The 22474-nt window shown below is 51.5% G+C and overlaps 1 protein-coding gene across 4 annotated transcripts; it reads left to right on the forward strand.

Annotated features, from left to right (window-relative positions):
* The first annotated feature begins 10999 nt into the window (after positions 1-10999).
* Positions 11000-21252, forward strand: FCGRT (Fc gamma receptor and transporter). 4 transcript variants are annotated; one of them, XM_079759500.1, is made up of 7 exons: positions 11000-11066; positions 12319-12405; positions 12694-12945; positions 13371-13646; positions 19761-20030; positions 20570-20686; positions 20934-21252. In XM_079759500.1, the coding sequence occupies exons 2-7, from the start codon at positions 12333-12335 to the stop codon at positions 21008-21010; spliced, it is 1065 nt and encodes a 354-aa protein (XP_079615626.1). In that variant the 5' UTR covers positions 11000-11066; positions 12319-12332; the 3' UTR covers positions 21011-21252. The 4 variants fall into 4 exon arrangements, with proteins under 4 accessions (XP_079615626.1, XP_079615629.1, XP_079615627.1 ...); XM_079759503.1 differs by lacking the exon at positions 11000-11066 and adding an exon at positions 11122-11417; XM_079759501.1 differs by lacking the exon at positions 11000-11066 and adding an exon at positions 11386-11500.
* The last annotated feature ends 1222 nt before the right edge of the window (positions 21253-22474 follow it).

The raw sequence follows: 22474 nt of genomic DNA on the forward strand, positions 1-22474 counted from the left end.
TCACGGGGGCAAAGGAGGGCATTCTTGGTGCCTGTGGTAGGCTGGGTAAGGGTCCCCCATGGATGTCTCTGCCCTAGTCCCCCAAAACCTGTGCATATGAGAGCTTATATGATAAAAGGGACTTGGCAGCCATAGCTGGTTTGGCTCAATGGATAGAGCGTTGGTCTTCAGATTGAAGGGCCTCTGGTTCAATTCCGGGTTGCAGGCTCGATCCCCAGTGGGGGGTGTGCAGGAGGCAGCTAATCAGTTATTCTCATTGATGTTTTAATCTCTCTCTCCCTCTCCCTTCCTCTCTCTGAAATCAATATATATATATTAAAGGGAACTTGGCAGATGGGATTAAGTTCAGGATCTTTTTTTTTTTTTAAATATATTTTATTGATTTTTTTACAGAGAGGAAGGGAGAGGGAAAGAGAGTTAGAAACATTGATCAGCTGCCGCTTGCACACCTCCAACTAGGGATGTGCCCACAACCAAGGTACATGCCCTTGACCGGAATTGAACCTGGAACCTTTCAGTCTGCAGGCCGACGCTCTATCCACTGAGCCAAACCGGTTAGGGCTAAGTTCAGGATCTTGAATTGGGAAAATAATCCTGGATCATCCAGGTGAGACCAACGTCATCACAAGGGTCCTTATAAGAGGAAGTGGAAGGATCAGAGTCAGAGAGAGACATAAGGAAGGATGCAGGGGTCAGAGCGGAGAGAAGATGCTAGTGTTGAAGATGGAGGATGGTGCCACTAGCCAAGGGATGCAGGTGGCCTCAAGCAGCGGGGAAAGGCAAAGGAAAGGATTCTCCCCTGGGGCTGCCAGAAGGAACCAGCCCAGGGGGCCATGTTGGACTTCTGGTCTCCAGAACTGAGAGACAACACAACTGTATTGTTTTACGCCACTTTGTTTCTGGCGCTGGGTTACAGCAGCCATAGGGCACTTTTACGGTTGTGGGGACACACTAGCAGGCCCTGGACTGTTTTAGCAGGACCCTAAGGACCCTAAAGACTTCATGGTAGGGTTCTGGCTGGGTAGCTCAGTTGGTTAGAGCATCGTACCGATGCACCAAGGTTTCGGGTTTGATCCCCGATCAGGGCACACACAAGAAGCAACCAATGAAAATGGAACAACAAATGGATGTTTCTCTCTTTCTCTCTCAAATCTGTAATTTTTTTTTAAATAAAAGACTTCATGGTAGGTCTAAGAGGCAGTCTACTAGGTTCCAGGCAGTGCTTAGAGGGTTTAGAGGGAACACCCTGAGCCCCCAAGGCTACATGAGGGAAGGCTGCGTCCATTATAGTAGGAACCAGGGGGTCTTCTGAGTGCTCAGGGTCCTGAGAACATTTCATCAGGAACAAAGGACTTTCAGAGGACGCGGTGTTAGAGTAGGGTCTGCGAGGTGTCGAAGTGATGGCTGATGGGACACGGCAGCAGGACCTAGGACACCCAGAGATGGGTAAAGCAGGGCCTGAAGACAGTTGAGGGTTATAGCAGGACCTGGGCCACTGGGAAGGCCCGGGACAGTGCATAGGGCCTGGGTGTGTGTGTGGGGGGGGAACCCAAGGACTTGTCCCCAGGGCTGTCCTGGGATTGGTTCAGGGTCCTAAGCAATAGGACCTAAGGGGTGTTTTAACCATTAGAGAAGGACCCAGAGCATCTGAAGGGGGCGCACAGAGCCATGGATAAGGACCTCAGGGCCCTTTTTAGTGGGGTCTCAGGTCCCCTACAGTGGGGACCTCAGAATGAGGGAAAGCAATCTAGCTAGACGAGGAGGTGGGGGAGGAGCAGGGTCCTGGGAAAGTGATGGTTTTCTGCCGGCTAGGGGGCCCTAGCAGGTCCTGGGGGCTCTGTCTAATTGCTTCTATTTTTCTATCGATTTTGCTATCTCTCTGTCTATTTCTCCATCTGTGTAACTGTGTGTTTTGTGTGTCTGTCTGTCTATATTTTCCAATTTTCCATCTATCTATCCATCCATCCGTCCATCCGACTCCTTGTCCATCTGTGTATTTATTTTTTTTAATACATACTTTTGATTGGCCCATTGGGACATGGTAACAGAGGAAGGGAGAGGGAGAGAGAGATAGAAACATCAATGATGAAGGAGAATCATTGATCAGCTGCCTCCTGCACGCCCCGCACTGGGGATCAAGCCTGCAACCCGGGCATGTGCCCTGACCCGGAATCGAACTGTGACCTCCTGGTTCATAGGTCGATGTTCAACCACTGAGCCACTCCAGCCGGGCATCTGTGTATTTATTTGTGTGTTTTTTTAATATTTTATTTATTTTTTTACATAGAGGAAAGGAGAGGAATAGAGAGTTAGAAACATCGATCAGCTGCCTCCTACACACCCCCTACTGGGGATGTGTCTGCAACCAAAGTACATGCCCTTGACCGGAATCAAACCTAGGACCCCTCAGTCCGCAGGCCAACGCTGTATCCACTGAGCCAAACCAGTTAGGACTCTGTGTATTTATTATCTGTCTGTCTACTTAGCCACCTGACACTCTGTGTCTGTCTGTCCATCATTCATAGGGAGGTTCTGGATAGGACAAGACCTGGTGAGGGACAATAATAGAGAGAAGCCAGGGGTGGGTGCAGGGGGCGTGGCTCAGCTTTACAACAGAGACTGAAGGTGGTGGGAGAGGGCCTGGGGCTGAAGGCCCCACAGGCTGGTTCTCTGAGGGCTCGGGACCCATTTGGGAGGGCCCCAGGGATGGAGGGACCGACTCCTCTGGGGACATTAGTGGAGCCTTTACAGACGTTGTCGCTGGGCCTCAGGATACTATACTATCAGGGACCCAAGGAGCCTGGGTGGAGGCCTGAGATTACCAACCACCCAGGGCAGGGCGGGGTCCTCTGGTGAGGCCCTGCAGGACTCGGGGGCAGCGGAGTTCAAGCAGCTTCTTACAGCAGAGCTGTGGGGGTGCAGGGGGACCAGGCCGTGTAGCAGGTGCTGGGACAGCCCAGGGCACCTGAGACCTTTTGCTGTTGTTAATCCTCACCTGAGGATATTGAGTTTTAGAGAGAGTGGAAGGGAGGAGGAGAAGGAGGAGGAGGAGAGAGAGACAGACAGACAGAAAGAGAGAGAAGGAAAAAAAGAGACAAACATCCATATGAGAGAGACACATCGATTGGTTGCCTCCTGCACACACTCCAGCAGGGGCTAGGGATCGAACCTGCAACCCAGGTACATGGCCTTGACCGGGAATCGAACCTGCGACCCTTCTGTGCACTGGCCAATGCTCTAACCACTGAGAAACACAGACCAGGGCCATATTTTCCTTTTTTAATTGATTTAAGAGAGAGAGAGAAATATTGGTTTATTGTTCCACTTATTTATGCATTCATTGGTTGATTCTTGTATGTGTCCTGATCAGAGATCAAGCCCACAACCTTGGCCTATCGGGATAACGTTGTAACCAATTGAGCTACCCAGCCAGGGCCTGAGACCATCTTAACAGGCCACAGGGTCTCACGGTGGGATGACAGGAACATTATATTAGTGCTCATGAGGCATTTAGGGGAGTTCTGGAGCATTAAGAGGGAAAGAGAGCTCTGGCTTATGTAGCTCAGTGGCTAGATTGTCTCAGGTTCGATTCTCGGCCCCAGTGGGGGCGCATGTGGGAGGCAACCAATCCATGCATCCCTCTCACATTGCTGTTTCTCTCTCCCTCTTCCTCCCCCTCCCTTCCACTCTCTCTAAATATCGATGGAAAAAATGTCCTCAGGTGAGGAGAAGCATTGATTGGCTGCCTCGTGCACGCAGGATGGAGCCTGCAACCCAGGCAGGCGTGTGTCTTGATCGGGAATCAAACCACACGGACCACTCGGTGCCAGGGCTGTTCTGGGGCATCCTAAGTAAGATGAGGGCCCCCAGGCTGATGATTTTCAAGGAGAAGCTTAGCAGGGCCCTGGGGGCTATTGTCACAGGGCACTGGGCATCTACATACCAAGGACCATCAGGGTAGGGTCCTGAGGGTCTTTAAAATGAGAGCCCAGCCCTGGCTGGTTTGGCTCAGTGGATAGAGCATCATCCTGAGACCTGAAGGGTCCCGGTTCGATTCTGGTCAAGGGCACATGCCCGGCTTGTGGCCTCAATCCCCAGTGGGGGGCGTGCAGGAGGCAGCCAGCCCATCAATGATTCTCTCTCATCATTGATGCTTCTCTCTCTCTCCCTCACCCTTCCTCTCTGAAATCAATAAAATTATATTTAAAAAAAATAAAAAATAGCCCTGACCGGTTTGGCTCAGTGGATAGAGCATTGGCCTGCGGACTCAAGGGTCTCAGTTCGATTCCGGTCAAGGGCATGTACCTTGGTTTCGGGCACATCCCCAGTGGGGGGTGTGCAGGAGGCAGCTGATCGATGTTTCTCTCTCGTTGATTTTTCTAATTCTCTGTCCCTCCCCCTTCCTCTCTGTAAAAAATCAATAAAATATATTTTAAAAAATAAAATGAGAGCCCAGAACAGCTGAAATAGTGTCCCACAGACATAGCCGGGTCCCAAGGGATGTAGAAGGGACAGCTGGGTGCGGCAGATTCCTGCGAGTATTTTCGGAAAGTGCTAAGGGTGCTGTAATAGGACTCATGGGGACATGAAAGCAGAACCCTTCAGGATCATAGGCAGCCCTTTGGGGTGGGTCTGTGCTATTCTAGCAGAATCCAAGGACAGTAATGAAAATCCACAGAGGTTCCTCAATAAATGGAACATACATTTTACCATCTGTGGTGGTTCATGTCATGTGTCGACTTGCTGGGCCGAAGTGCCCAGATGTTTGGGCAAACATTCCTCTGGCCCTGGCTCAGATGGTTGAGCATCATCCTGTACACCAAAAGGTCGCTGGTTTGATTTCCTACCAGCGCACAGCCTGGGTTGCAGGCTTGATCCTCAGTAGGGGGCATGCAAAAGGCAGCTGATTGATGTTACACTCTCACATCAATGTCTCTTTCTCCCCTCTCCCTTTCCCGTTCTCTCTCTCTCTTGCCCCCCTTCCTCTTTCTCTAAAAATCAATAAAAATATTTAAAAAAAAAACATTACTCTGGATGTTTCTGTGAGGGTGTTTTATATTTATTGATTTGAGAGAGAGAGAGAGAGAGAGAGAGAGAGAGAGAGACATCAATTGGTTCGATTTATTTATGCATTCATTGATTGCTTCTTATGTGTGCCCTGACTGGGGAACAAACCCGAAACCTTGGTATATCAAGATGACACTCTAACCCCGTGGTCAGCAAACTGTGGCTCGCGAGCCACATGGGCTCTTTGGCCCCTTGAGTGTGGCTCTTCCACAAAATACCACGGCCTGGGCGAGTCTATTTTGAAGAAGTGGCGTTAGAAGAAGTTTCAGTTTAAAAAATTGGGCTCTCCAAAGAAATTTCAACCGTTGTACTGTTGCTATTTGGCTCTGTCGACTAATGAGTTTGCCGACCACTGTGCTAGATCAGCCTTCCTGGTTCTCCATCCTGCCTGACTTTGGCCTTCTCAGCTGCAACTCTTTCCTGAGTCCCCAGCCTGCCCACCACCCCTATCAGAGGTTAGACTCAGCAAGTCTCCACAATCATGTGAGCCAATTCCTTAAAGTCTCTTCCTATCTATATGTATATACACATCCTGTTAGTTCTGTTTCTATGGAGAACCTTGACCAGTAAGTACATCATATGACCTACCAATTCCATTTCTGGGTATATACCCCAAAGAATTGAAAACAGCTACTAAAAAACAAAGCAAAACATGTACATAAATGTTCATAGAAGCATCTATCTCTATATATAAAAGGCTAATATGCAAAGTGTCCCCTGGGAGTTCGACCGGGAGACCGGGAGTTCAATCGCTCACTATGACGTGCGCTGACCACCAGGGGGCGGCATGGAATGAAGGAAGGCCCTGGCTGCCGGCCGGAAGGCCCCAATCAGCCCTGATCACCACCAGGCCTCTAGTTACTTATAACTAGTGGCCTGGTGCACGAAATTCATGCACATTAAAAGGGAATTAATTAGAAGAAATATTTTAATATTGCCATTTGCCCTTTCTCTATAATAGAAGTGTCAGAGATGAAAGAAAATTAGTAAAATGTATATGAAATCTCCCTCCTGCCCTAGCCGGTTTGACTCAGTGGATAGAGCGTCAGCCTGCGAACTGACAGGTCCCAGGTTTGATTCCAGTCAAGGGCACATGCCCGGGTTGTGGGCTTGATCCCCAGTGGGGGACTTGCAGGAGGCAGCTGATCCATAATTCTCTCTCATCGTGGATGTATCTATCTCTCCCTCTTCCGTCCTCTCTGAAATCAATAAAAATATGTTTGGGGTGGGGGTTGATGACAAATATGTGATACCTTAATCAATAAAGTAATAAAATAAATAAATAAATAAATAATGTTTAAAATCTCCCTCCTGTCAGCATCTAGGGCAGGGGTCCTCAAACTACGGCCCGCGGGCCACATGCGGCCTGCCGGGTGTTTTTGCCGCCGCTGCCTGTCCTGCTTAGCAGCCGACTTAGCAGTATGCATAGGAATTTGTTCATAGTGTGTGTTTTTTAACTATAATCCGGCCCTCCAACGGTCTGAGGGACAGTGAACTGGCCCCCTGTTTAAAAAGTTTGAGGACCCCTGGTCTAGGGCGTGCCATGGGACCCAGAGTCAAGTCCCCGCCCACCACCTGCACACACTTCGAAAACGCACGAGACCCAGACCTTGCCAGCCCCACCCCTATTAAGCTCCTCCAGGTGGGGGGTGCAGCCTCACGTCCCCCAGCCTGGCCCTGGGGTGGGGGGCGCTGTCTGAGGTCCCCTGTCAAGCCCTGCTGGGCGGGGTATGCAGCCTGAGGTCCCCCTGCCCGGTGCTGGGGTGGGGGTGTGTGGCTTGAGGTCCCCCGTCAAGCCCAAATCCCCCCCCCCCCCACTGCAGCGTCACGTCAGCACTGAACAGGGACTCACGCAGGCAGTGTCACGCCCCTAGCCGGGGATGCAGGCAGGCAGCTTCACCTCAGCGCTGGGTGGGGACGCACGCAGGCAGCGTGACGTTAGTGCTGGGGGTGGAAGTCCCCGCCCACAGGCTGGTGGTGACTGGACACCTTAACGGACAAATTAGCATATTATCTCTTTATATGTATAGACTAGAGGCCTGGTGCACGAAATTCGTGCATGGGAGGGGGTCCCTTAGCCAGACCTGTACCCTCTCCAATCTGGGAGCCCTCAGGGAATGTCCTACTGATGGCTTAGGCCCACTTCCCATGGTTCTCTGCTCTCTGCAGGGCCTGCCTGCTCCACACCACGGTGATGGGCAAGCAGGCCCTGCTGGGTGCTGTATGCGGGCCATGCTTGCCTGCTCGTGGGTCGCCATGGCGACGGCCAAGCAGGCCCTGCTGTCAAGCTGTGCGGCCACCCTCTCCCCCTGGGGCCAGCGATGGTCCCTGGAGGCTGCAGGCTTGGTGCCCGTCCCCAGGACCCAGGCCGCTTGGCACCTACATATGCAAATTAACCTGCCATCTTTGTTGGGTTAATTTGCATACACACTCCTGATTGGCTGGTGGGCATTGCAGAGGTATGGTCAATTTGCATCTTTCTCTTTTATTAGTGTAGAATAGCCCCAAAGTGGAAACAACCCAAACGTCCATCAACAGATGTATGGATAAACAAAAGGTGATAGATCTATGAAATGGAATATTATTCAGCCATAAAAATGAATGAAGTTCTGCCCTAGGCAGTATGGTTTAGTGGATAGAACATCAGCCTGTGGACTGAAGGGTCCCAGGTTCAAGACCAGTCAAGGGCATGTACCTCACTTGCAGGTTCCTCCCAGCCCGTTCCTGGTCGGGGCTCATGCAGGCGGCAGTCAGTTGATGTGTTTCTCTCACATCGATATTGCCCTCTGTCTTTCCTTCTCTCTTCCACTCTCCCTAAAAATCAATGAAAAATATCCTCGGGTGAAGATTTAAAAACAAAAACAAAAAAAGAAATGAAAATCTGACACATGCTACAATATGGATGAACCTCAAAAACATTATGTTAAGTAAAGAAGCCAAGCCTGGCTGGCTTGGCTCAGTGGTTGAGTGTCGACCTATGAACCAGGAGGTCACAGTTTGATTCCCGGTCAGGGCACATGCCCAGATTTTGGGCTCCATCCCCAGTATGGGGCGTGTAGGAGGCAGCCAGTCAATGATTCCCTCTCATCATTGATGTTTCTATCTCTCTCTCCCTCTCCCTTCCTCTTTGAAATCAACAAAAATATATTTAAAATAATAATAATAATAATAATAATAATGAAACAGAAAGCAGATCAGTGGTTGCCAGGGCTGGGGGTGAGAAGGGGCTGCTTGCTGTGTGGGTCTCCTTTTCGGGAACTAGATAGTGGTGGTGGTTCACATTGTGAATGCAGTGAACGTCATTAAATGGTAAGTCATTGTTTCTTTTAGCAAGAGAAAATAACCAAGCTTCATACATACACACATACGTATGGGAACCCCACAAACATGAGAGAGTCAGGGACCCCCCAGGCACGAGAAGTTCCATTAAATGGTAAATCTTACGTTTTGTGCATTTTACAATGAAGCAAATGAATGGAGGCATTATCGCCGGGCGTGCGGGCCGGGGGAGGGGGAGTGAGGGCTGTAAGCACGCTAGCAGAGCGTTGGTGTGCCTTGGTATCCGTGGGGGTTGTTCCGGGACACCCTGCAGATGCCAAAGTCCAGAATGCTCAAGTCCTTTATAGAAAAGGGCATAGTGCCCTAACCGGTTTGGCTCAGTGGATAGAGCATCGGCCTGCGGACTGAAAGGTCCCAGGTTTGATTCCAGTCAGGGGCATGTACCTTGGTTGCATGCGTGTCCCCAGTGGGAGGTGTGCAGGAGGCAGCTGATCGATGTTTCTCTCTCATTGATGTTTCTGGCTCTCTATCCCTCTCCCTCCCTCTCTGTAAAAAATCAATAAAGTATATTTTTATTTATTATTATTATTTTTTAATTTGTTTTTTACAGAGAGGAAGAGAGAGGGATTGGGAGTTAGAAACATCGGAGTTAGAAACATCGATGAGAGAGAAACATCCATCAGCTGCCTCCTGCACACCCCCCACTGGGGATGTGCCTGCAACCAAGGTACATGCCCTTGACCGGAATCGAACCTGAGACCCTTGAGTCCGCAGGCCGACGCTTCATCCACTGAGCCAAACCAGTTAGGGCTAAAATATATATATATATATATTTTTAAAGGGGCATAGTGATGTATATTGGGACTGTGTGCTAATGAGATCATGTCAGAAGGTATTCAAGACCCAAAGGCTTGTGGGCAATGCTCTCCTTGAAGTCACTGTAGAAAAGGCATCCTGGGAGTTCAGAAATAGGCTGATTGGAGCTCATGCTATAAAACGTCAGTATCATGGTCGTTGGCCAAGTTTATTTCAGTTCATCATATAAGGTATTTCAAATAAATTCTTGATCATTTGAAGGGGGAAACGGATATGAATGCTAGTCAACCTTTCAAATAAATTCTTGATCATTTTGCAGGGGAAACGGATATGAATACTAGTCTACATTTCTTTGCAGTTTTTGCTTTCTTGAAGAAATGATAAGCGCCCTCGCCAGTTTGTCTCAGTGGATAGAGTGTTGGCCTGCAGACTGAAGGGTCTGGGTTCGATTCCGGTCAAGGGCACATGCCCAGGTTTCGGGCTGGATCCCCAGTAGGGGGCGTGCAGGAGGCAGCCAATCAGTGATTCTTTCTCATCATTGATGTTTCTAGTTCTCTCTCCCTCTCCCTTCCTCTCTGAAATCAATAACAATTTAAAAAAATTATAAGCTAGCTACAGGGTTCATGTCCAGGTTTGCTTGTTTTTTGTGTGTTTTTTTCATGTATTTTTGTTGATTTTAGAGAGGAAGGGAGACAGATAGAAACATCAATGATGAGAGGGAATCATTGATCCAATGCCTCCTGCACACCCCCCACTGGGGATCGAGCCCGCAACCCTGGCATGTGCCCTGACCAGGAATCGAACATGGGATCCTTCAGTCCGCAGGCCGACACTCTATCCACTGAGCCAAACCAGCTAGGGAAAAGTTTGTTTTTTTAATACTTTTTATAGATTTCAGAGAGGAAAGGAGAGAGAAAGCGAAACATCAATGATGAGAGAAAATTACTGATTGGCTGCCTCCTACATGCCCCCCATTGGGGATCGAGCCCACAACCCAGGCATGTGCCCTGACCGGGAATTAAACCGTGACCTCCTGGTTAGTAGGTCGACGCTCAACCACTGAGCCAAGCCGACTGGGCTCGTGTCCAGGTTTTAAGCACTTTTAGAACAATGAGAAGTGTCTTTTTGCTGATGGGTGACTTTCCATTTGTTAATATCTCTGCCAGTTTAGTTTCTGGGCAGATTTCAAGCGTTGTTTCCCTGACCCTTATTTTTTGGTTAATCCTCACCCAAGGATATTTTTTCCATTGATTTTTAGAGGGAATGAAAGGGAGGGAGGGCGGGGGGGAGAGAGAGAGAGAGAGTCAGAGAGAGAGAAACATTGGTGTGAGAGACACACATAGATTGGTTGCCTCTCCACACGCCCTGACCGCGCCCGGGGTTGAACCTGCAGCCCAGGTATGTGCCCTTGGCAGGGAATCAAACCCTTTCCTGTGTGGGCCTACGGTCTGACCACTGAGCAACACCAGCCACAGCCATTTGTTGATTCTTGTATGTGCCCAGACCCAGAATGAAACCCACAACCGCAGTGTCTCTGGAGGACACTCAGCGACCCGGCCAGACCCGCCTGTTGCCTGAAGGGCGGCATTTGGCAGCCGTGGGATCTGAGTGTCCATTTTGCTTTGCTTGTGCTGTGCCTGCTCATTGTCTGATGCATAACGGGACCTTGAATCAATAAATGTAAAAAAGAGCTTTTGATCTGTAATGTCTTTATACAAAGTTTTTATTTTACTAATAAAACATTGTTCTAAAACAAAAATATTGTTTAAAAAAAAAAAAGAAAAAAAGAAGTGCAGGGGCACTTTAACGGGCCACCCGGGGGAGGGGTTCCGAGGAGGAACTACTGACAGAAGTGTGTGGAGTCAGCCCGGTAGCCAAGCTACTGAAGCCCGGGGGTAAATGAGGTAAGGAGGGCCGCAGGCCCGGAGGGGGCCTGGACTCCAATAGCGTTGAGTCTGCTCTCAACTCGGTCTTGACATTTCGGGCTGGCCGATCCCCTCAACATGAAAAAAACAGGGAGCGACAGAGAAACAGATTAAAAAAAAAAAAAAAAAAAAAGACAAAACTTTCAAGACAGGCAGAGACAAACACTCAAAGTCTGGGCCCAGGGCCTGGGGTGTGCCCTGCAGCTGGGGGGCGGGGTTGCATATTCCTGGAGTCGGGGAACAGTCTCCGGACAGGATGTGAGAGAGGAACTGGGGTCTCCAGTCACGGGAGCCAGCTGGGGCTGCAGGCGGGAAGGGATCGCGGCTGCGGTGAGCGGAGCTGGGCGCCGACCGAGGGAGGACCGCCTGGGTGCGGGCTTCTGGGGCCGGGGACCCGGACTCCTGGGGCCGAGGTGCTGGGGACTCGACGCCTGGGTCCGAGGGAGGAGCGGCTGGGGACCCGGACTTCTGGGTCCGAGGGAGGAGCGGCTGGGGTCCCGGACTCCTGGGTCCGAGGGAGGAGGGGGTGGGGACCCGGACTCCTGGGTCCGAGGGAGGAGGGGCTGGGACCCGGACTCCTGGGTCCGAGGGAGGAGGGGGTGGGACCCGGACTCCTGGGTCCGAGGGAGGAGGGGCTGGGACCCGGACTCCTGGGTCCGAGGGAGGAGGGGTAGAGACCCGGACTCCTGGATCCGAGGGAGGAGGGGCTGGGGACCCGGACTCCTGGGTCCGAGGGAGGAGGGGTAGAGACCCGGACTCCTGGATCCGAGGGAGGAGGGGCTGGGGACCCGGACTCCTGGGTCCGAGGGAGGAGGGGTAGAGACCCGGACTCCTGGGTCCGAGGGAGGAGGGGTAGAGACCCGGACTCCTGGGTCCGAGGGAGGAGGGGGTGGGACCCGGACTCCTGGGTCCGAGGGAGGAGGGGGTGGGGACCCGGACTCCTGGGTCCGAGGGAGGAGCGGCTGGGGGCCGGGGGCGGAGGAGGAGGCGGGGCTGAGCTCTGGGAATGAATCTCAGCCTATCCGGGCTCTGTAATTAATTAACCAACAGCACCAAATTAAGGGGTGAAAGTTCACTGAGGCGTAGGGCACTTGTCACCGTCCGGGCCGGAGCCCTGAACCCGCACCCGCAGACGCCGGCGCGGAGGCCGTGGTGGCCGAGCCCCGCGGAGTTGGGGGAGGAGGGGGCGGGGCGGGGGTCCCCAGGAGTCACACGCCCCCTCCCGCCCCAGGTCTCCCTCTCAGGATGCGGGTCCCCCAGCCTCAGCCTTGGGGGCTCTGCCTGCTGCTCTTCCTCCTGCCCCGGACCCTGCGCGCAGGTGAGGGGCGCTCGGCGGGCTGTCGGGGCGCCGGGGGCGGGGAAAGGAGCGGAACCCGACGTCTCCCCGGAGCCCCGTCCCGTCCCCCCGCGCGTTTCACGTTGTTTACCGCTTGCTCCTCCGCGGCTCCGTGCGCCCGGGCACCACCTGGCCCCCGGCCCCAGGTCCCTGTGCCCCTCTCCGGTCTGCCCCCTTCTCTCCGGTCTGCCCCCTCTGTCCGGGCTGTCTTTGCGCTCTCGGGGTGCGGGGGGGCCGCCCGCCCCCACCCGCCCTCACCTGTCCCTGCAGACGGCCACCGCTCGCTCCTGTACCGCCTGACCGCCGTGTCCTCCCCGGCCCCGGGCACCCCCGCCTTCTGGGCCACGGGCTGGCTGGGGCCGCAGCAGTACCTGCGCTACAGTAACCTGCGGGGCCAGGCGGAGCCCTTCGGGGCGTGGATCTGGGAGAGCCAGCTGCCCTGGTACTGGGAGAAGGAGACGGCCGACCTGAGGGGCCACCAGGAGCTCTTCCTGGAGGCCTTCACAGTCCTGCAGGAAGGAGGTGAGGGGGGGGACCCCTGGGTCTGAGGGAGGTGAGCGGGGGGGGGGGGGGGGGGGGACCCCTGGGTCTGAGGGAGGAGGGGCTGGGGGCCTGGACTCCTGGGTCTGAGGGAGGAGGGGCTGGGGGCCTGGACTCCTGGGTCTGAGGGAGGAGGGCTGGGGGCCTGGACTCCTGGGTCTGAGGGAGGAGGGGCTGGGGGCCTGGGCTCCTGGGTCTGAGGGAGGAGGGGCTGGGGGCCTGGACTCCTGGGTCTGAGGGAGGAGGGGCTGGGGGCCTGGACTCCTGGGTCTGAGGGAGGAGGGGCTGGGGGCCTGGACTCCTGGGCCTGATGGAGGAGGGGCTGGGGTCCTGGATTTCTGGGTCTGAGGGAGGAGGGGCTGGGGCCCCTGTCCTGGGCCCTGCTCACCTGTGTGTGGGTACCCCAGGTTCCTACATCCTGCAGGGCCTGCTGGGCTGTGAGTTGGGCCCCGACAATTCCTCAGTTGCCGTGGCCACGTTTGCCCTGAATGGTGAGGAGTTCATGAAGTTCGACGTCAAGGCGGGCAACTGGGATGGAGACTGGCCCGAGGCCCGGGCCATTGGTCAGAAGTGGCGGCAGCATGAGGACGCCGTGTGGCAGGAGAGGCACTTCCTGATGTCCTCCTGCCCCCAGAGGCTGCTGGGCCACCTGGAGACCGGCCGCAGTAACCTGGAGTGGAAGGGTGAGCAGCCGCCCGAGGGACCCGATCCCGGGATCTCTGTGTCCTCTTCCCACAGCCTCTTCCCTGGCCTCCCAGCCTCCAGTGCCCCCAGCCCAGCCCCCATAGGTCCCGGAGGGCCTTTCCGTCCCCAGAGGTGACCCTGCCCCTCTCCTGCACACAGCCCTCCTGTGGCTCCCAGAGCCCTCGGGTCAGAGCTCCAGGCCCTCAGCCTGGCATTGGGCCCCAGCGGGTGTGGCCCCTGTCCCTCTCCCGAGCCTCACATTTCTCGTCTGCACCCCTCTGCCAGGTGGAGTCACCCAGAGTTCCCTGAGCTCACACCAGCCCTCCCCTCTCTTCACCTCTGTCATTCTCTGTCCGGTTCCACTGGTGTCGCACCCAGGGACCTTCTTCCGGTCCATGAGGCTCTCATTTCCCTTTTGGGGGCTCCCATGAAGCCTCGTGTGACCTCCGTTACAGCACATGTCACTCTGAGCTGTATGAGGTACAGGCCGGGGGGATTCTCGAGGGCTGGAATCAGCTCTTTGCCCCTAGGGTCCCCCCACCTTGCCATCCCAGCTTCCCTCTCGGCCCTCCATACGGACCACCCTCTACCTGGCAGTGAGAGGGATGATTTATTTACTTATTTAAAATATATTTTTATTGATTTCAGAGAGGGAGGAGAGATAGATAGAAACATCAATGACGAGAGAGAGAGAGAATCATGGGTCATCTGCCTCCTGCATGCCCCCCCACTGGGGATCGAGCCTGCAACCCAGGCATGTGCCCTGACCGGGAATCGAACCGTGATCTCCTGGTTCATGGGTTGACGCTCAACTGTTGAGCCACACCAGCCGGGCTCGATTCATTTCTATCTGTGCCCAAGTACCTGTCCTCCAGGTCAAGATCTAGGACATTCCAGGACCCCAGGAGACTTTCTTGTGTCCCCTCCAATTCTGTACTCCCCAAGGGTAACAGCTCACCTGACTTCTGTCGCGAGAGGGTTGCCTGCCTTTGAACTTCATACAACGATGCGTGTGTGCTTGCCTGTGTCTTGTTTCTTTCGCTCCCGCGTGTGTGGGGACTGTTGTGGAGTGTCTCAGTCGTTCTTTCTGATTGCTGAGTACTGTTCCACATAACAGTGTATCAGCGCACGGCTTCCTCCCAGCTCGGGGCTGTCGTGAGGAAAGCTGCTCTGAGCATTTTTGTGCATGTCCTTGGATGAGTCTGTATTCTCATTTATGTGGACTTCATACCCATGAGGGGAACGGTTAAGTCCTAGTCTATGTGTAGGATTAACTTTAGTAGGTCAGGCTATGCTTCTCGCAAAGTGGTTGAACCAGTTTCCTACGCCCACCAGCTGTGCGAGTGTGAATTTCAATTGCTCCACAGGTTTGCCAGAATTTGATACTGTCTTTCATTTTAACAGTTCTAGTGGGTGTGTCTCGTAATATCTTGTGAATTCATTTTTCACTAATCAGATAAATGATTTTTAAAAAAATACGTTTTTTATTGATTTCAGAGAGGAAGGGAGAGGGAGAGAGAGATAGAAACATCAGTGATAAGAGAGAATCACTGATCGGCTGCCTCCTGCACAACCCCTACTGGGGATCGAGCCTGCAACCCAGGCATGTGCCCTGGACAGGAATCAAACCCGGGACCCTTCAGCCCCCAGGCCAATGCTCTACCCATTGAGTCAAACCAGCTAGGGCCAGATAAGTGATTGGATGATTTGTCATGTTGAGTACTTTTTCACATTATTGACCAGTTGGGTATCCACTCTTTTGGAGTGGCTGTTGGAGTGTTTTGCCCATTTTTTAAAAATTTGATTTTTAGAGAGAGAGGAAGGGGGAGAGAGAGAGAGTGAAACATCAATGGGCTGCCTCCTGCACACTCCCTACCGGGCATTAAGCCAGAAACCCCAGCATGTGCCCTGACCAGGAATTGAACCTGCAACCTCAGTGCACTGGACTATGCCCTACCAACTGAGCCCCCATGGCTAAGGCTAAGATCTCTTTTGCCCATTTTAACATCAGAATTTTTGTCTTTTTTTTCTTATTGGAGTTCTTGATGTATTTTGGATATGAGTCCTTTGGCTATGTCCAGTGGTTCTATTGGAAATAACTTCTTCCATCAGCAGCTTGTCTTTTCACTCTCTTAATGAAAACTTTTGATGAGCAAATGTTCTTAATTTTGATGAATGTTAATTTATCCATCTTTTATTCTACGGTTCTTTTGTGTATTCTCTTTAAGAAATCTTTCTTCGCCCTGGCCGGGTGGTTAAGTTGGTTAGAGCAGTGGTCGGCAAACTCATGAGTCCACAGAGCCAAATATCAACAGGACAACGATTGAAATTTCTTTGGAGAGCCAAATTTTTTAAACTTAAACTTCTTCTAACGCCACTTCTTCAAAATAGACTCGCACAGGCCGTGGTATTTTGTGGAAGAGCCACACTCAAGGGGCCAAAGAGCCGCATGTGGCTCGGGAGCCGCAGTTTGCCGACCACGGGGTTAGAGCAGTGTCCCGAAACACCAAGGTTGTTGGTTTGATCCCAGTCAGGGCACGTAGAAGAAGAAACCAATGAATGCTTAAATAAGTAAAATAACAAATTGATGTTTCTCTTTCCCTCCTTCCCTTCCCCCCTCTCTCTCTCCCTCTCTCTCTCTAAAATTAAAAATTACAAATAAATATGTCCTTTCTCAAAATTATGAAGCTATTCTCCCATCTTCTTCTAAAAGACATTGATAAATATTTCTCTTATTTGTAAATAGCTTTCATATTTAGCTATATGATTCATCTCGAGTTAATTCTATGTAATGGTGTGAGGACAGGGGTCAAGGCTCATGTGTCCTTCATGGATGTCCAGTTGAACCAGCATCGTTTGTTGACCATCATCCAGTCTTTCCCACTGAATTGCGGTGGAACCTTTTTCTTAAATTTGGTGTGAGTCTGCTTTTATTTTATTTATTTTTTTAAATATATTTTTATTAATTTTTTACAGAAAGGAAAATAGAGAGGGATAGAGAGTTAGAAACATCAATGAGAGAGAAACATCGACCAGCTGCCTCCTGCACACCTCCCACTGGGGATGTGCCCGCAACCAAGGTACGTGCCCTTGACCGGAATCGAACCCGGGACCTCTCAGTCCACAGGCCGACACTCTATCCACTGAGCCAAACCAGTCAGGGCAATGTGTGAGTCTGCTTTTAGACACTCTTCCATTCCACTGATCTATTGGACTGAAATTGAGCCAATAACTCACTCTTTATTAAGGTAGGTTTGTGGAAAGTTTTGAGATCCAGTAGTTGAGTCTTCCAGCTCTATTGCTTTGGTTATCCTATGTCATTTGCATTTCTATATACATTTCTGCTTGTCAATATCTGCCCAAAAGAAGTCCTGTTGGGATTTTATAGTAATTAAATTGTATCTATAGGTCAATGTGGAGAATTGACATCTTAACAATATTGTCTTCTAATCCATGGTTTCAGTATATCCCTTTACTTGTTTTGATGTCCTTTAACTTCTCTGAGTAATAACTGGCACTTTTCCATGAGAGGTCTTACACCTCTTTGGATAGATTTATTCCTAAGTACTGACATTCTTTGATGATTCTGTAAATGGTAACTCTAAAAATTTCATTTTCTAATTGTTTGTAGCTAGTTTATAGAAATACTATTGCCTTTAAAATTTTTTTAAATATTTTTTATTTATTTTAAATAGATTTTTATTGATTTCAGAGAGGAAGGGAGAGGGAGAGAGAGATAGAAACATCAATGACGAGAGAGAATCATTGATTGGCTGCCTCCTGCATGCCCCCTCCTGGGGATTGAGCCCGCAAACAGGGCATGTGCCCTTGACCAGAATCGAACCCGGGACCCTCCAGTCCACAGGCTGACGCTCTATCCACTGAGCCAAACCAGCTAGGGCTTAAATATGTTTTTATTGGTTTTTTGTTTGTTTTGTTTTTTTAGAGAAAGAGGAGCAGAGAGGGAGAGAGAGAAACATCCATGAGAGGGAAACATCAATCAGCTGCCTCCTGCAGGCCCCCTACTGGGGATCAAACCTGCAACCTGGACATGTGTCCTGACTTGGAATCAACTGGCAACCTCTTGGTGCATGGGACAACGCTCAACCAATTGCGCCACACCGGCCAGCGTGAAATACTATTGATTTTTATATATTTCCCTGTATCCAGAAACATTTTTGGATTTACTTATTTCTATTAAATTTGTATAGCTTCTTTTGGATTATGTCATCTTTGACCCATTTTATTTTCTTTTGCAATTTTAATACCGTTTATTTCTTTTTCTTACCTTGTTGCACTGGCTAGGATCCCCAGTACAATTGTTGAATAGAGTGGAGATAGTGAACATCATGTATTCTCAAATTCACAAGAAAACTTCACTTGGTTATAATGTATTATCTTTCATATAAATGACTTGATTCTTCTACCCTGGCCGGTGTTGCTCAATGGTTAGAGGATCGGACTGTGCCCCGAAGGGTCTCGGGTGCAATTCCTGGTCAAGGCGACTCCCTGGGTTTCAGGATGGATCCCAGGGTTGCAGGTTGGATCCCTGGCCCCAGTTGGGGTGCATGCGGGAGGCAACCAATTGATATGTCTCTCTCACATGGATTTCTCTTTCTCTCTTTTCCTCCCTCCTTCCCTCCCTCCCTTTCACTCTCTCTAAAAATCAATGGAAAAAATATCCTTGCCGAAACCGGTTTGGCTCAGTGGATAGAGAGAGCGTCGGCCTGCGGACTGAAAGGTCCCAGGTTCGATTCCGGTCAAGGGCATGTACCTTGGTTGCAGGCACATCCCCAGTAGGGGGTGTGCAGGAGGCAGCTGATCGATGTCTCTCTCTCATCGATGTTTCTGACTCTCTATCCCTCTCCCTTCCTCTCTGTAAAAAATCAATAAAATATATATATTTAAAAACCCTTGGGTGAGCATTACCAATAAATAAGTAAGTAAATAAATACAATTTTTAAATGACTCGATTCTATCTGTTAATGTGTTGTTGTTTTTTAAGGGATTTTGAGTCTATTTGCATGAGAGATTAAATTCCATTGCTTGTTATGTCCTTGTGAGGTTTTGTTATCAAGGTTACCCTGGCTACCATGCTAGGAATAGCTTCCTCTTTTCTCAATTTCCTGGAAGAATTTGTGTAAGAGCAGGATTTTTTTTTCTTTCTTGGTTGTTTTGAAGAATTCACCAATGATGTCATCTGGGCCTGGCATTTTGTTTCTTGAAAAGTTTGAATTTATGGATTAAATTTTTTAAATACTTAGTACTACTCAAGTTTTATCATGTCAGTTTTGGAAAGTTGTATGTCTTAGGAATTTTTCCAGTACATTCAAATGTGCTGGCATGAAATACTTCATAATTCCCTCTTACTATCTTTTTTTTCCTTTCTCTCTTTCTTTTCTTTTCTTTTTTTTTTTTTTTTTTGTTTTGTTTTGTTTTTTTGTTAATCCTCACTGGAGGAGTGGAAGGGCGGGGGGGAAGGGGAGAGAAGGAAGAGAGGGAAACATTGATGTGAGAGAACCCACATCAATCAGTTGCCTCCCACATGCACCCCAAACAGGGTGGGGAACCTGAAACCCAGGTGCGTGCCCTTGACCTGAATCGAACTTGCGACCCTTGGGTTCACGGGCTGGCGCTCTAACCACTGAGCACCACCGGCCAGGGCGCCTCTTACTATCTTTGTAAGGAGTGTAGGTCTGTCTTATTTTCCCCTCATTCCCCTTTCAGAGTCCGTTGCCCTTTCCTTTATTTGTACACAAACATCTGTCTCTCCCCTTAGAGCAGAAGCTCCATGGAGAGAGGGACTTGGTCTCTTGTTCACGGCGGTGTCCGGCCCGGCGGGGTGGATGCGCAGCACGTGTCCGCTGCAGGGAGGCTGGATGAGCGCGGGCACCCGGATGGCGGAGAGCTGGGTCCCTGTCCCGCGGCAGGTCCCTCTCCTTTTACCATTCTATTCTCCAGGCGAAGCACAGGGCATGCAGGGCACCCGGTGGGACCTGCTGCAGGGACTGGAGGCCCCTCTGGGTCCCTGTCCAGCCTGCCCTGCCCTGGCCTGGCCCGGGGGCCCGGGGGCCGGGGCGGGGCGCTCAGGCCTGTCCGCTGTCTGTCTGCAGAGCCGCCGTCCATGCGCCTGAAGGCCCGCCCCGGCGGCCCCGGCCTCTCGGTGCTCACCTGCAGCGCCTTCTCCTTCTACCCCCCGGAGCTGCAGCTGCGCTTCCTGCGGAACGGGCTGGCCGTGGGCTCCGGGGACAGCAACTTCGGCCCCAACGGCGACGGCTCCTTCCACGCCTGGTCCACGCTGACCGTGCGGAGCGGCGACGAGCACCACTACCGCTGCGTGGTGCAGCACGCGGGGCTGCCGCAGCCCCTGGCCGTGGGCCTGGGTGAGGTCCCGCGGGGGAGGGCATTTTCTTTGGCCTTTCTGTAGCGATCCGCTCGGAGGCCGATCACCCCCACCCCACGGCTGCTGCCGGTCCTGCTGAGTCTCCCCGCCTCGCGCCCCCCCACTGCCCCTCCTCCCAGAGCCTGCCCTCTGACCTCTGGCCTTCCGGGCCTCTGCTGCTGGCCTCGAGTCTGGCCCCTTTACCACGATGGACAGTCCTGCCGAAGTCTGCCCACCTTCTGTCCTGCTGCTGCCAGTCCTCACCAAGACCCACCTTTCAGGCCTCTGAGTGACCTACTGCTCCGTGCCCCCCCCGCCCCCCCCCCCCCCCCAGCTCTAACACCAGCCCTGAGGCTGCAGGGCCCTCGCCTGCGCGCTTGCTAAGGCTGGTTCTCACATCTCCCCTGCGGGCCTTCTGCCCAGACCCAGAACTTGCTCTGGCTGGCCTTTCGTCTGCCCACACCCACCCCCAGCCCCCTGTCCCGGCTCAGGTGGGGCAGGGGGCCCATTTAACATCTGACACCGTTTCTCTGGCCGCAGATTCATCACCCAAGTCCTTGGTGCCAGTGGTTGGAATCGTCATCGGCTTCTTACTGCTCATGGCAGTGGCTGCAGGAGGAGCTCTGCTGTGGTGGAGGATGAAGAGGGGGCTACCAGGTGGGGGGCAGGAAGAGGGGAGACTCCCAGGGAGAGAGAGACCCCAAACAATGGGAGCAGAGATCTAGACAGACAGAGGTGGGGACGGAGAGCTGGAGGCGGGAAACAGACTCAGAGGGGGGTAGAGTAGCTCAGACTCAGACACACGCACACACACACACACACACACACACACGCACACACGGGGAGGGGAGAGACCCAGAGACTCTCAGAGATTCTGATGACCTCAGCCTTTCTCTTTCCTCAGCCCCTTGGATCCTTCTCCGTGGGGACGACCTCGGGGCCCTCCTGTCCACGGGCCCAAGCAAAGACGCTGACTCTTAGGATGTAAAAGCGTCCTCAGCAGCTGCCTGACCATCCGCCGTGCTGGCTGTGACCAGCTGACGTAGGCAGGGCTCTTCCATGCTGTGAGACCTCCCGGAATCCTGATGTTTCTGAGCCTCCAGAAGGAGTCCGGGCCCGGTGTCCGCCCTCTGGATTTTTCGTCCTGTGATCAGCCTCAGTCTCCCCTCCTCATATATATGGCTCTTTTCCACATTCGCATATAACATGAGTTTGGGCCTGAATCGCTGTGTCGTCATCATTTTAACTTTTTCCGGGGGGGGTGGGTGGTGAAGGCATGGGTGGGGGGAATACGTGGTGTCAGCCCTGGGCTTCTGATCTCTCCGGAGGCTAGCATGTTGCCATCGTGGGATCTGACGATTTTATATACCAAGTCATATAGTTTTCATTCGTGAATTTTACAGATATTTACTGAATGCCTACACTGTGCCAGGCATTTTAAAAACTTTAAAAATATATGTTTTTATTGATTTCAGAGAGAGGGAAGGAGAAGAAAAGAGAGAGAGAGAGAAACCTCTAAGATGAGAGAGAATCATCCATCGGCTGCCTCTGCATACCCCCTACTGGGGATCGAGCCCGCACCTGGGCATGTGCCCTGACTAGGAATGGAACCATGATCTCCTGGTTCATGGGTCGATGCTCAACCACTGAGCACACCCAACAAGCCATTTTGAGAATTTAAAGTATTTTAGAGTGGAAAGAAAACAGTTTTTTTAAAATTTTTTGTGATCTTTATTGTTGAAACTATTCCATACATCCCCTTTTTTCCCCATATATGCATACAAGGTCTTTGGTTGAATCTCTTCCCACCCACTCACCCACCCACCCCGCCTTTCCTCTGAGATTCCACAGTCCGTTCCATGCTTCCATGTCTCTGGATCTATTTTGTTCATCAGTTTATTTTATTCATTAGATTCCACATATGAGTGAGATCATGTGATACTAATCTGTCTCTGACTGGCTTATTTCGCTTAGCATAGTAATGTCCAGGTTCCTCCATGCTGTCTCAAAGGGTCAGAGATCTTTCTTTTTTTATGGCTGCATAGTATTCCATGGTGTACATGTACCACAGCTTTTTTAATTAAAATATTATTATTGATTTGAGAAAGAGAGGAAGGGAGAGAGAGGGAAACATCGATTTGTCTTTCCAGTTATTTATGCATTCATTGGTTGCTTCTTGTATGTGCCCTGACAGGGAATGGGACAACATTAACCAACTGAGCTGTCGGGCCAGGACATTTGGAGGAATTCTTTTCTTTTCTTTTTCTTCTTTGTTTTATTGATTTTTTACAGAGAGGAAGGGAGAGGGATAGAGAGTTTGAAACATCGATGAGAAAGAAACATCGATCAGCTGCCTCCTGCACATACTGGGGATGTGCCCGCAACCTAGGTACATGCCCTTGACCGGAATCGAATCTGGGACCCTTCAGTCCGTAGGCGGATGCT

The sequence above is a fragment of the Cnephaeus nilssonii genome, assembly GCF_951640355.1.
Source record: "Cnephaeus nilssonii genome assembly, chromosome: 20".
In the NCBI taxonomy this organism is placed as follows: domain Eukaryota; kingdom Metazoa; phylum Chordata; class Mammalia; order Chiroptera; family Vespertilionidae; genus Cnephaeus; species Cnephaeus nilssonii.